The following is a 10795-nucleotide window of genomic DNA, read 5'->3' as shown; positions in this document are numbered from 1 at the left end:
AAAAAAAAAAAAAAAAAGAAAGAAAGAAAATCTAGCTTAGCGATGCTACCTAAGGTGCAAAGATCACCAAGTTTAAGGCTAGCCTGAGCAACCTAGTGAGACCCTATCTCAAAATAAAATATAAGAGCTAAGGGCATAGCTCAGAGGTAAAGTGGTTGGCTAGCATGCACAAAGCTCTGGCTTCAATTCTCAGTACTGAAAAAACATCAACAAAAACAAAAACCCTATGTGATTTTGCCTCTAACATTGATACGTGGATAGAACTTACTTATCAAATCTATTAAAAACTCATCTCCTACCTGCTGTTTTCTGGTGGGATACTTCTGACTATTTGCTCTGAAAAAGGGGTACTTTTCATAGGTATAGTCATACATCCATTCACAGAAGTGATTCCCAATGTCGAATCCTCTGAAAGAGAGAAGACAGTACCGAGCATGAGACATGCTGGGGGGCCTGCCAGCTCCTGACCAGGAAGAAAAGGACCGGGCTGGACCCACTGGGCTTCCAGAGTGCACAGGACAGGGCAGCTTTGGCTCCAAGAAGACACAACCAGGAGATTATCAGAGTCACAGTTGTCTTAAGCTATAAAGAGGCCACCTGAATGACGCTCAATCGCAAAGTATCTCTTGCAGTCAGTACTCTGGGAAAGAAAAGGACTTTGGCAGCCCAAACAAAGTGCCAAAACTGGATAGGAGTAACACTGCGGCTCCTAACTACACAGCCAGCTAGCAATAAAGGAAGCCTGTGCTGTGGCTTCTCTGGACAGGTGCTTCTCTTTCACTTTTTCTCTCCTGGACTTGTCTGTATTAGAATAATGTAACAGGACTGAAAGGTTAGCCTTAGGCTGCAAAATATTACCTGTAATTATAACTGCTGTACTCAAAGTCAATCAGCATCAGTTTTTGTTTTTCAGAATTCTCTCGGCCTTCCAGCAATAGGATATTACCTGCAAAAAAAAATTAGCATGACCAGACTTAAGTTTAACAACAGAAGGCTTAAGTCCTCAGAGAACAAAGCTGAAAATGCCTCTGGCCCTATGGGACCTTCAGTCCCACAGATAACCCTGGCACAGAACAGGATGTGCTACATGGGCTGGCGCCTGGCAGGGAGATTCCAGACCTGTCTGCCCATGGCCCTGGTCTTCCTGGGAGCCTCAATTCACTGTGGATTTGGAGCTCCCCTGGCCCCCACATCCTTCCTCATCTGCCCCCTCCCTTCAGCACCTTGGGATTCAGCCACTAGCAGGGCTAGCTGGGCACACCAGTGGGAAGCTGTCATGGTGTCCTCCCCGCTCAGGATGCCAGGGTCAAGCTCAGCTACAACAGCACCCCACTCCTCTGCTTCACCTGGGTTCCCTGCCAAGGAGGCTACAGCAGCAGCACTATGATGTCCATGTTCCTAAGATTCCCACATACTATGCGGCACAGCATCTCAGCACCTCAGGTGGGCTGGTGGGTACTGGGGAGCCTCTGCTGTGTCTGGCTCCCTCCCTCCCTCCCAGGGTTTCTGGCTTGTTTGTTTGTTTTTTGGTGGAACTGGGGATTGAACTCAGACCCTTGCGCTTGCTATAGAAGTGCTTATTTTACTGAGCCATCTCCCCCGGCCTGCCTATGCTGTTTAATACCCCATCACTACCATAAGGGTGTGGCTAACGCTCAAAGCCATAGCTACAATTTCTGACCCTGCTCCACTTGAGTTACCAGCAAGAGTCAGCTAACTAGCATAAGGAAGTTGGGCTCAAACCAAGGGCTGATTCACGAGTCTTCATGAGGGACTATTCTGGAACTAAACATTAGCTGGCTAGGTAGGAGGATGACCTGGGCTCAAAGGTTTCAAAACCAGCCAGGACAATACAGCAAGACCCTGTTTCAATAAGAAATATAGGGGCCAGGGAGATGGCTCAGTAGAATAAGTGCGTCCCTGGCAAGCGCAAGGGCCTGAGTTCAATCCCTGGTTCTGGGGGAAAAAAAAAAAATAAGAACCAATGCATTAAAAAAAAAAAAAAAAAAAAAAAAGAACCAATGCATAAGGGCCAGGGAGATGGCTCAGTAGAGTAAGTGCTTCCCTGGCAAGCACAAGGGCCTGAGTTCAATCCCCGGTTCTGCAAAAAAAAAAAAAAAAAAAAAAGAAGATGAATCAATGCATGAATTTTGCCAAGAAATGTATATTAAGCACCCCAAATAAAAACTTGTCAGTTTCTTAAAAAATAAAAATAAAAAATAATAAAAAATAAAACAGAAGAAAAAACTGGAAATAAAGCTTTTGTAAATGGGGAGGGGATGAAGGTTCAAAGGGAGGTGAGGGGGATGGGGGAAAACAAATTAAGATACAAATTTCCTATGATGAACGTGATCATTATGTTTGGCAAATATACACTAATTTTTAAATGGACAACGCACACTGCTGAGCCCAGCCAAGAAGGGCCTGGGAAAGGACCACAGCTGTCTTACGCAATGTTGGTGGCCTTAGCAGGAATTGCACAATTAGGTGGGACCCCTGCTTAAACTATCAAATTGGAAATCACACTGGGTAACACTTTGTGACCATAAGGGAAATGCGATGTTGTAATTTTCTGAAGCAGAGCAACCCTAAATTATTCATGGCGTGTGTACACACATATACTAACAGAGATAGTGGGCTGATAAGATCCCTGGTGCTGCTGGGGGGGGGAAGGGGGGGCGCTCACATGACTAGGGAGGTGACCTTGGTCTTTTATTGCTTCTGCTTGAAGCAGTCATCTCTAAGGAGTTCAACTCAATTAGCAACATAAGACTTACAAAGTTTAAGTCCTTTGTCCCAAATCCCTGGTTTAGTGAATATCTCAGATTTCCCCATGTAAATAATTGATACTCAGGTTTTTTTCTAAAACTTGCCTCTAAAAAAATAAAAATAAAAATAAAAATAAAAATAAAAATAAAACTTGCTTCTTTCTGTTAACATGTCCTGGAAACTTTTCTATTGATATGTGTCAGTCTTTTTTAAAAATCCACTTGTGATACCAGGGCCTTGTGCATACTGTAAGGCAAGCACTCAAATGCTGAGGTACATTCTCAGCACTTTTTGAGACAGCATCTCAAAAAAATTGTCCAGGGTGGGCTTGAATTTGTGACCCTCCTATATCAGCTACCCAAGTAGTTAGGATTACAGGCATGCCCCCACAGCAGCCAGTTCATCTCTTTTTTCCTTCCTTCCTTTCTTCCTTCCTTCCCTCTCTCCCTCCCCCTCCCCCTCCTCCTCCTTCTTTTTAATATATTTGGTTGTTACAGGGTCTCACTATGCAGCTCGGGACTCTTAGTGATCCTCCTGTTTTCTGCCTCCCCAGCACTGGGATTCCAGGGGTATGCCACCACGCTCAGACTCTGTGGCCGGCTCAGCCCACCCTGGAGGTGGGGCTGACACGGCATGCGGTGCTGGAATAGCAGGGCAGTCCCCTGCCTGCCAAAGCTTGCCCAAGCAGGCGCTTTAGTCTGCTGAGCTATTGCGCCTGCCCCGTATCTCTCTTTTGAAAAGTTACACACCAGCTGTCTGGGTGCACCATGATCTAATGTATCTAACACTCTTACACTCTTTCTTTTGGTGGCTAACTCTTACACTCTTAACAGTCATCTGGCATCTACCACACACACTTGAATCCCATCCTTAGTATGTGGCAATTCTTACCTTCTTGACAGTCATTATGACAAAATACAACTGGAGACAAAGTAGATTCAAGCAATAATCTGAAAAAGGAAGCAAGGTTTTACTTGTAGCTATCACACTTTTAAGTCAATGCAGGGCCTCATTCTCAGCATGGCCAGCACTGTATTAGTGCTTCAATACACCACATGGTCTTGTGTAGTAGCTTTCATGTGAATTCTGAAAACCATGCCATTATGTGGTAAAGCTCTACTGCAGTTCACAGCAGAAACCCACACAAACCTCCCTGTACCGTAAGTCCTTCCTGCAGCAGGACCTTTGCACACACTGTTCTTCTCCGGAGCACCCACCCTGGTTCTCACTTTGCTCATCCTGTATGGTCCCTCCTCAGGGATCCCTTCTCTGACCACGGGTGCAAAGCAGGCCCACCTTTATTGCTCTGCTTTGGTCCATGTTCCCTTCATAGCATGTGCCACACAATCTGTTATCTGTTTTCTGTCCTCATAGAATGTCCTGCTCACTTTTCCTCACCATCAACACACTGCCCAGCACAGGAGATACAGACACAGACAAGTAACTCAAAGGAAGCTCAAGTTCTGGTGAAAAGTTTAAGTGTGTGCCCCACCCACACCCTGAGAACACCACAGTGGCCTCCAAAGAGGTTGTCATCCAAAGGTTAGGTCTAACCACATCTCTCGTCTGTTTTCATTCCCCAGCGTGTGCTCCCCACAAACTGTCTTGCTCTATGCACTGAACATTCCTCTGAGGGCCTGCCTCCTGCGTATAATGTTCCTGGACAAGATACATGGAATATATGAGATGACAAAGCCCCCCTACTAACCATCCTGCAAATCCAGCATGAGGTGCCAGGCTTGGGGTGAGCTTACTCAATATTTACTGACAATTTCACTTTTATTTTTTATTTTTGGCAGAACCAGGTATTGAACTCAGGTCCTTGTGCTTACCAGGCAAGCACTTATTCTACTGAGCTACCTCCCTGGCCCGCTTTACTGACAATTTTAATGACTAAGAATATTTATACCTCTGGACAGATGTGCCCACTCAGTCAGGAAATAAGCAAACACTCACCTCAGCTTTTCCAGTTCTAAAGGCAGGTTGTAACTGAGGAACTTCTGGAGCTGTTTAACTCTGGATTCTTCAGTAAACTTAATTTTTAGCACTTGATCTAGGTATCTGTTTAAACAAAGAAGGGTGAAGGACCACTACTCAGTTCACCTCAGTTAAGACAACTGACAGCTACCTGCATAGTCACAGGCCAGGAATGCTCCTGCCCCCAGGAGGGAAGAGAAGTAGCTGGGAACCACAGCACTCTAAGAAGCTGACCCACCACCAGCATTTCTGCAAACAAGGCTTCCTTTCTGGTCCAAAAACCAATTGCTTCATGCATATACACAAAAAAGATCCATTTGGGAGACAAGGCACCAGAACCAGTGCCCACACACCAGTGAACCAAAAGAGGGCCTCCCCAACCCTGAGGGCAGCTCACATTGACCACTTACTTTTCCATTGTTCCAAAAAGCCATTTGGGTTCCTTATTGAATGGCATTTTCATACCATGAAATGTGGCCATTTTCTCAGCTATTTCTGCAGAAATATCTGGCAAACTTAATTCTTCAGTGTCTAATCGTCTGCTCTGAAATTTAAAAAAAGTTTAAAGTGGACACTTAATCAGATAAGCTAGCAAGCCTGAGATCATACCATCCTAAGAATGAGAAGCCAGTTTCTGTAGGGCATTTAGGAGTTACCAATGCTCCAGGTTCCCTTACAAATTGACACTGTGTTCCCACCGACAGTGATCTAGACACAGCACATCTGTGCAAAAAGCGGTTGTCCCCCATCATCACAGTCTGCCACATTAGAAATCCTTTTCAATCATGAGAAAGTTGTCTGTAAATTTTGATGAACTCAAAGGTTCTGTCCTATGGGCTATGATTCTGCCCTCTAAAGGTACAGTCTGTTCACTGGACCCTTGCTGGCAAAGCTCTGGCATCAGGTTCTATAAAGCAAGCTCCAGAGGTGGACAATAAAATGAAAGAGAAAGGCTCAGGGTCAGTGGAATGCCAAGTTTCACATATGCTTTTAATATGGATGACTCTGTCTTTCTAGGAGAGAAAGATTCTGGTATGTATTCAAAACATGGTTTTTCTTTATTTCCCCACCAGTTTAGTAGCACGTCACATTTATTATTCCATACCACAGCACTTAGGTAGTTGCCAAAATGAGACAAGAAGCCCACCTTCTATCTGTGGCTCATGTTAACTGACAGTTTATACACACATCTTACCGGGATGAACTGCTCCAGTCGGCCTTGAGGAAAGATGCCATAGAGTTTTGGCCCAAGTGACCTTTCTGCGAGAATGGCAAACATAACACTTTCCAGAACCATGGCTTCAGCCCCCTAAAACAGAAGGCAAGGAACACAGTTTACTGAGGCATCAGAAGCACTTTCCCACAAGCGGCTTCTTCCAGTCCTCACTAATACTCTTTGACGTAGGCATTGTCATCACCCCACTGTAAAAATGAAGAGTCTCAGAAGTTCCATATCTTGTAATCTGCAGGATCCATGCTTGCAAGCATTATACATACAGATAAAATTTAGAATTAAAGTTTATTTTAGGTAGAAAAACTACCTACTGGTGCTTGGACTACTACTCTTTTACAACCTATGTGAGTTTCAACACTGGCCACTTACCGAAGACCTGTACAACCCCTGCCATTCTGGAATAGCTGATTTGCCTTTTCATTGACAGTGACTGGTGAAAGTGAGCGATCCAAAGTTGGCCTGTGGGGCCCGTAAGTATGACCACTGAATTAGGTCTGGGGCCTATGGCTTTTCAGTCCAAAATTCCTGGTATGTAGCATTCTTTCCAGACTTCCAATTTCAACTTTTTATTTCCAACCTTTACCTCTCTAATGTTTTATTCCTGTTAAAATCTCTATGAAGCACCTATGTTGTATCTTTAGTCCTGATAACTAATAGGAGATGTTAAATCACTTAGCCTTCAAAATCCATCCTTTTTGTCTCAATTCAAATTCCTTTTTTAGCCTTTTGTCCTTAAAGAGTAAATTATAGCTTAGGAGTTTCCATGTGTTGGAGTGAAAGCATGGAAAAAGCCATTCTCAGACCAGATGCCCTGAATCTTTTTTTTTTTTTTTTTTCTCCAAATGCCTTCAGGGCAAGTTTGGCTGGCTTGAGTTGTAGGGATCGAACCACAGCAACCTGAGCCTGACAGCTTTTGTTGAAGCAGCCACTTAAAGAACTGAGCTAAGGGGCAGGCCCCCATCTCTGAATCTCTTGAAAACAAAAGATATTCCTTAGTCCTGACCCTAAGATTGTAAGTTGATGCTTTTGTGGAAAAGGCACCAAGAGGTGTTCTGAGAAACGCTTTAGATGACTCTAATACACCCTTTAAGAAACGTTCTGGGGAGCCAGGGAGATAGCTCAGTTGAATAAATGCTTGTCTGGCAAGTGCAAGGGCCTGAGTTCAATCCCTGGTTCTGCAAAAAAAGAAATGTTCTGTGTGGAACATGATCCCAGAACATTTTTTTTCTCTGTATTTTAAGGAAGGGTCTACAGTGTGCTCATCAGGGTCTCTCTACTGAACAGGTAGTGAGCTGCCTGTTTACAGCCTCGTAAGAGCTGGGATTACAGACGCAAGCCACCACGCCCAGTCTCAAATGCCATTTCAGCATGTCCCCAGGGACAGGGCCAGCACTTCAGGCCCAGGGAACACTCACTATTTGGGGGGGGGGCAGTTACCGGGGATTGAACTCAGGGCCATGTACTTGCCAGGCAGGTGCTTAAGCTGCTGAGCTATCCCTAGCCCTATATCAGAACACTTTTTAGGACTGGGGAGATAGCTCAGTGACATAAGCACTGCCTGGTAAGTGCAAGGTCCTGAGTTCGATCCACAGTACAAAAACAAAAAACAAACAAAAAAAAAACACACTTTTTAAAACACTCACATTATGAAAATTAAAAAAAAAAAAACAACACAACCAAGAAACTATGAAAAATCATTAGGCAATGACAGAATGGTAGGCTTAAAAAAGAACAAAAAGAAGCTATTTCTAAGGGACATCAGATAACATTAAGATAAAAAGCAATTCAGTTTCTTTTACATTTTGTAGGGGCAAATCTATTCTTCAGTAATTCCTCCCAATTACTGCCTAATCATAATCTGTGTAATCCCCACAATTATGGTCAACCAATATTTTCTGAGGCTCAATCTTTATCTACTAACTTGCAATTATGTGCTTTTTCTGTTAGGTTTTTTGAGATAGGTTTTTGCTATGGAGTTCAAGCTGACATTGAACTATGTAGCCCGGGACAGCCTCAAACTCAAACCGATTCTCCTGCCTCAGCCTCCCAAGTTCTGGGATTACAGGTTTGTACCAAAATACCCAGCTAGTTATATGTTTCTGATAGTATACATATAGCATTGATTCGATTAAGTTAATGAATTTTAGAGCAGTGTTTATCAGTTAATATTTTTTAAACCCTTAAAGAATGAAAATTCCACTTAGTTGGTGAAACGCGTCCTACCACTCACTTGGGGCTCACAGTTCCGCTGCCCATGCTGGCCCCAGCTGCCTTCAAGCCCAACATGGGAAACTGCGGGAAGCTCACCAAGTTTGTGAAGTACCCCCCACTTCCACATACTTGCCCTGCCTTGGAAAGCAGCATATCTAGCACTCCAGAGACCACATCACTTCCTAAACCGCATCAACTGCAAAAGTAATGGGGCCTGGGCCAGGAATACAGCTCAGCAGCACAAGCGCCTGCCTGGCAAGCGCAAGGCTCTGAATTCGATTCCCAGTACCAAAAAACAAAACAGACCTGAGCAGCCTGTCAGGACAAGAGAACAGTAGCCTCAGCTCTTAGACCAGGTGCTCATTGTCTCTGCACAGCCCTTTACTATGTGTAGATGACAAAATACTAACTCACTTTCCCACCACTTCCAAAGGGTAGACTTTGCATTTATTTCATCTAGGTATCCAGAGTTTTGTAAGAATTCCAGCAAATTTCCCAGCTTTCTATGTGACAGAATGATAAAAGACGAAGAGCACTAAGGAGGACACTGTGTACAATACACACATATATCTAACCTAAAATACCTTCTAACGCTTGAAATTTCAAGTTTTATATATAAGATTAAGCCCTGCTTTATGACTTCAATAGGTTCAGCATTTTGTACATTGCATCTACCCTACAGAGGATTCCTAACCAGGCATAGTAACGCACCCCTGTAATCCCAGCATTCAGAAGGTTGAGGCAGGTGGATTGCCCCAAGTTCGAAAGGCCAGCCTGAGACTGTCTTTAAAAAAAAAAAAAAAGAATGGAGAATTCCTGGAATTGACTTATTTATATATGGCAACACCTTGGGGACTTGGATCAATAAATTGTCCAGACTCCTCTCCAGAGCAAAGCCAGTTCATACCCAGAAACAGTGCCAAGAAGGTGCAGAGACTTAACCTTCCAACTCTCTTCTCACTGCTTTGAACTGTGTAAACAAAATTTTCTTCTTATGCAACACTGTAGTTCAATATTTAGGAAGAGGGCTGGGGAGACAGCTCAGTGGTATAAGTGCAAGGTCCTGAGTTTGATCCCCAGTACTGTGAAAAGAAGAAGAAAAAAAGAGACACAATATTTAGGAAGAAAAAGGGATGGTGTACAGAGGGTAGAATCTGGAGAGTTAGAAATGAATGAGAATACCAAAGGTACAAGCAATTCAGGTTAGGAAGGATGACCAATGCCTGATGGTTTCCTTGTGGTCACTGAGTCTACAAAGCCCTTCCCACTCCCTACTGAAAGCAGGTGAACAAGGCCAAGAGGGAGCTGTACAGACACAGCGCAGTCTACACCTTCACACCATGCCTGGGTCAGCTGAAGGCCATGCAGCAAGAGCTGGTCCCACTTCTTCAGAAAAGCGCAATACCTCAAGGATCTACTTTAGCTTCTACTATGTATCTAGCACCTTGCCAAGCATCAGGGAACCAAAACACAAGAGCCTGACTATCTGGGAGAAACAGACAATAAATGAATGAATGCAACTACAGTGTCACTGTCATGGCAGGACAGAAAAGTGGAACAATAGAGTATGGTGGGACAGCTATGGCCTAAGCCCAAGGGTGACCAGGAGCAGTGAGCAGCCCCAGGAGAAAGTGTATTCAAGGAGTAGGAAAGGGTGGTGCAGCTGGAATAGGGAAAGCAGGGGAAGAGGACAGGAGCGGCCTGGAGAAGAAACTGGGTTCTAGGGAAAGGTCTGCATAAAGAAACTCCAAAGTCCTTTTTTTTTTTTTTTTTTTTTTTTTTTTTAAGTATTTGGTACACAGTCTCTCTATGCAGCTTGGACTCATAGTGATCCTCCTGTTTTCAGCCTCCCGAGCTGGGATTACAGGCGTGGGCGTGCACCACCACGCCTGGTATTGGTGGCAGGCTCCGCAGGCCAGGGGGTGGTGCCAGCACCAGCATGGCCTGTAGTGCAGGCATCAAACCCTGGTCACTGCGCTTGCCTAAGCTGGCATTTAGTCTGCTGTGCTATCTCACTGACCCTCAAAGTCTTCAAAATGTTGAGTGTGTTTAAAAGCCTGCATGTGGCAAGCTCTCCCAGTATCAGAAGATGAGGAGCCAGCACTGGGCCTAAAAATGCCCAATATCCAGAGCAGCCACTGTCAAACTGACTTGTCATCATAAGAAAGGCCTTTGTTATACAGCAACCCATCCGCACATACGCAAGATGTTATACACAGTAATACTTATCCTTATGAGCAGGCAAGCTTCCTAATGTTTTTGTTTATGTGTTATACAGGAGATTTAGCCCATGGCCTTCCAACTAAGCTACATCCCCAGTTCTTTTTAAATTTAATTTTTCATTTGAGACACCATCTTGCTAAGTCACCCAGGCTGGACTTGAACTTTCAATCCTCCTGCCTTAGATCCCAGAATGCCAGGATCACAAGTGTGTATCACCACATCCAGTTCCTACTACTTTCTATTGTATTGCATTTAAAATATCAACACCTGTAGTCTCAGCTGCTCAGGAGGCTGAGGCAGGAGGATACCAAGTTCAAGCTTAGCCTAGACTAAACAGTAAGAGCCTATCTCAAAGAACAATAACAAAGGAACAAAACTGTC

At 44.2% G+C, this 10795-nt stretch overlaps 1 protein-coding gene across 3 annotated transcripts in view; it reads right to left on the bottom strand.

Moving 5' to 3' along the window:
• The window catches only part of Chka (choline kinase alpha), a 57592-nt gene that overhangs the window by 8723 nt on the left and 38074 nt on the right, over nt 1-10795 (bottom strand). For all 3 annotated transcript variants that reach the window (XR_002820261.1, XM_004627130.3, XM_004627131.3), the window contains 6 exons: nt 5942-6055; nt 5157-5290; nt 4726-4830; nt 3661-3719; nt 859-946; nt 300-408 (listed from right to left, as the gene is read on the bottom strand). Coding sequence is in view for 2 of the 3 variants with exons in the window: in XM_004627130.3 (XP_004627187.1) it covers nt 300-408; nt 859-946; nt 3661-3719; nt 4726-4830; nt 5157-5290; nt 5942-6055 (609 nt within the window). In the remaining variant the exon portion in view is untranslated. The remainder of the gene's footprint in view (nt 1-299; nt 409-858; nt 947-3660; nt 3720-4725; nt 4831-5156; nt 5291-5941; nt 6056-10795) is intronic.

The sequence above is a fragment of the Octodon degus genome, unplaced genomic scaffold (genome assembly GCF_000260255.1).
Source record: "Octodon degus isolate 3935 unplaced genomic scaffold, OctDeg1.0 scaffold00018, whole genome shotgun sequence".
Classification (NCBI taxonomy): Eukaryota; Metazoa; Chordata; class Mammalia; order Rodentia; family Octodontidae; genus Octodon; species Octodon degus.
The sequence above is the reverse complement of the archived record's forward strand: the minus strand, read 5'-3'. Positions and strand labels throughout refer to the sequence as shown.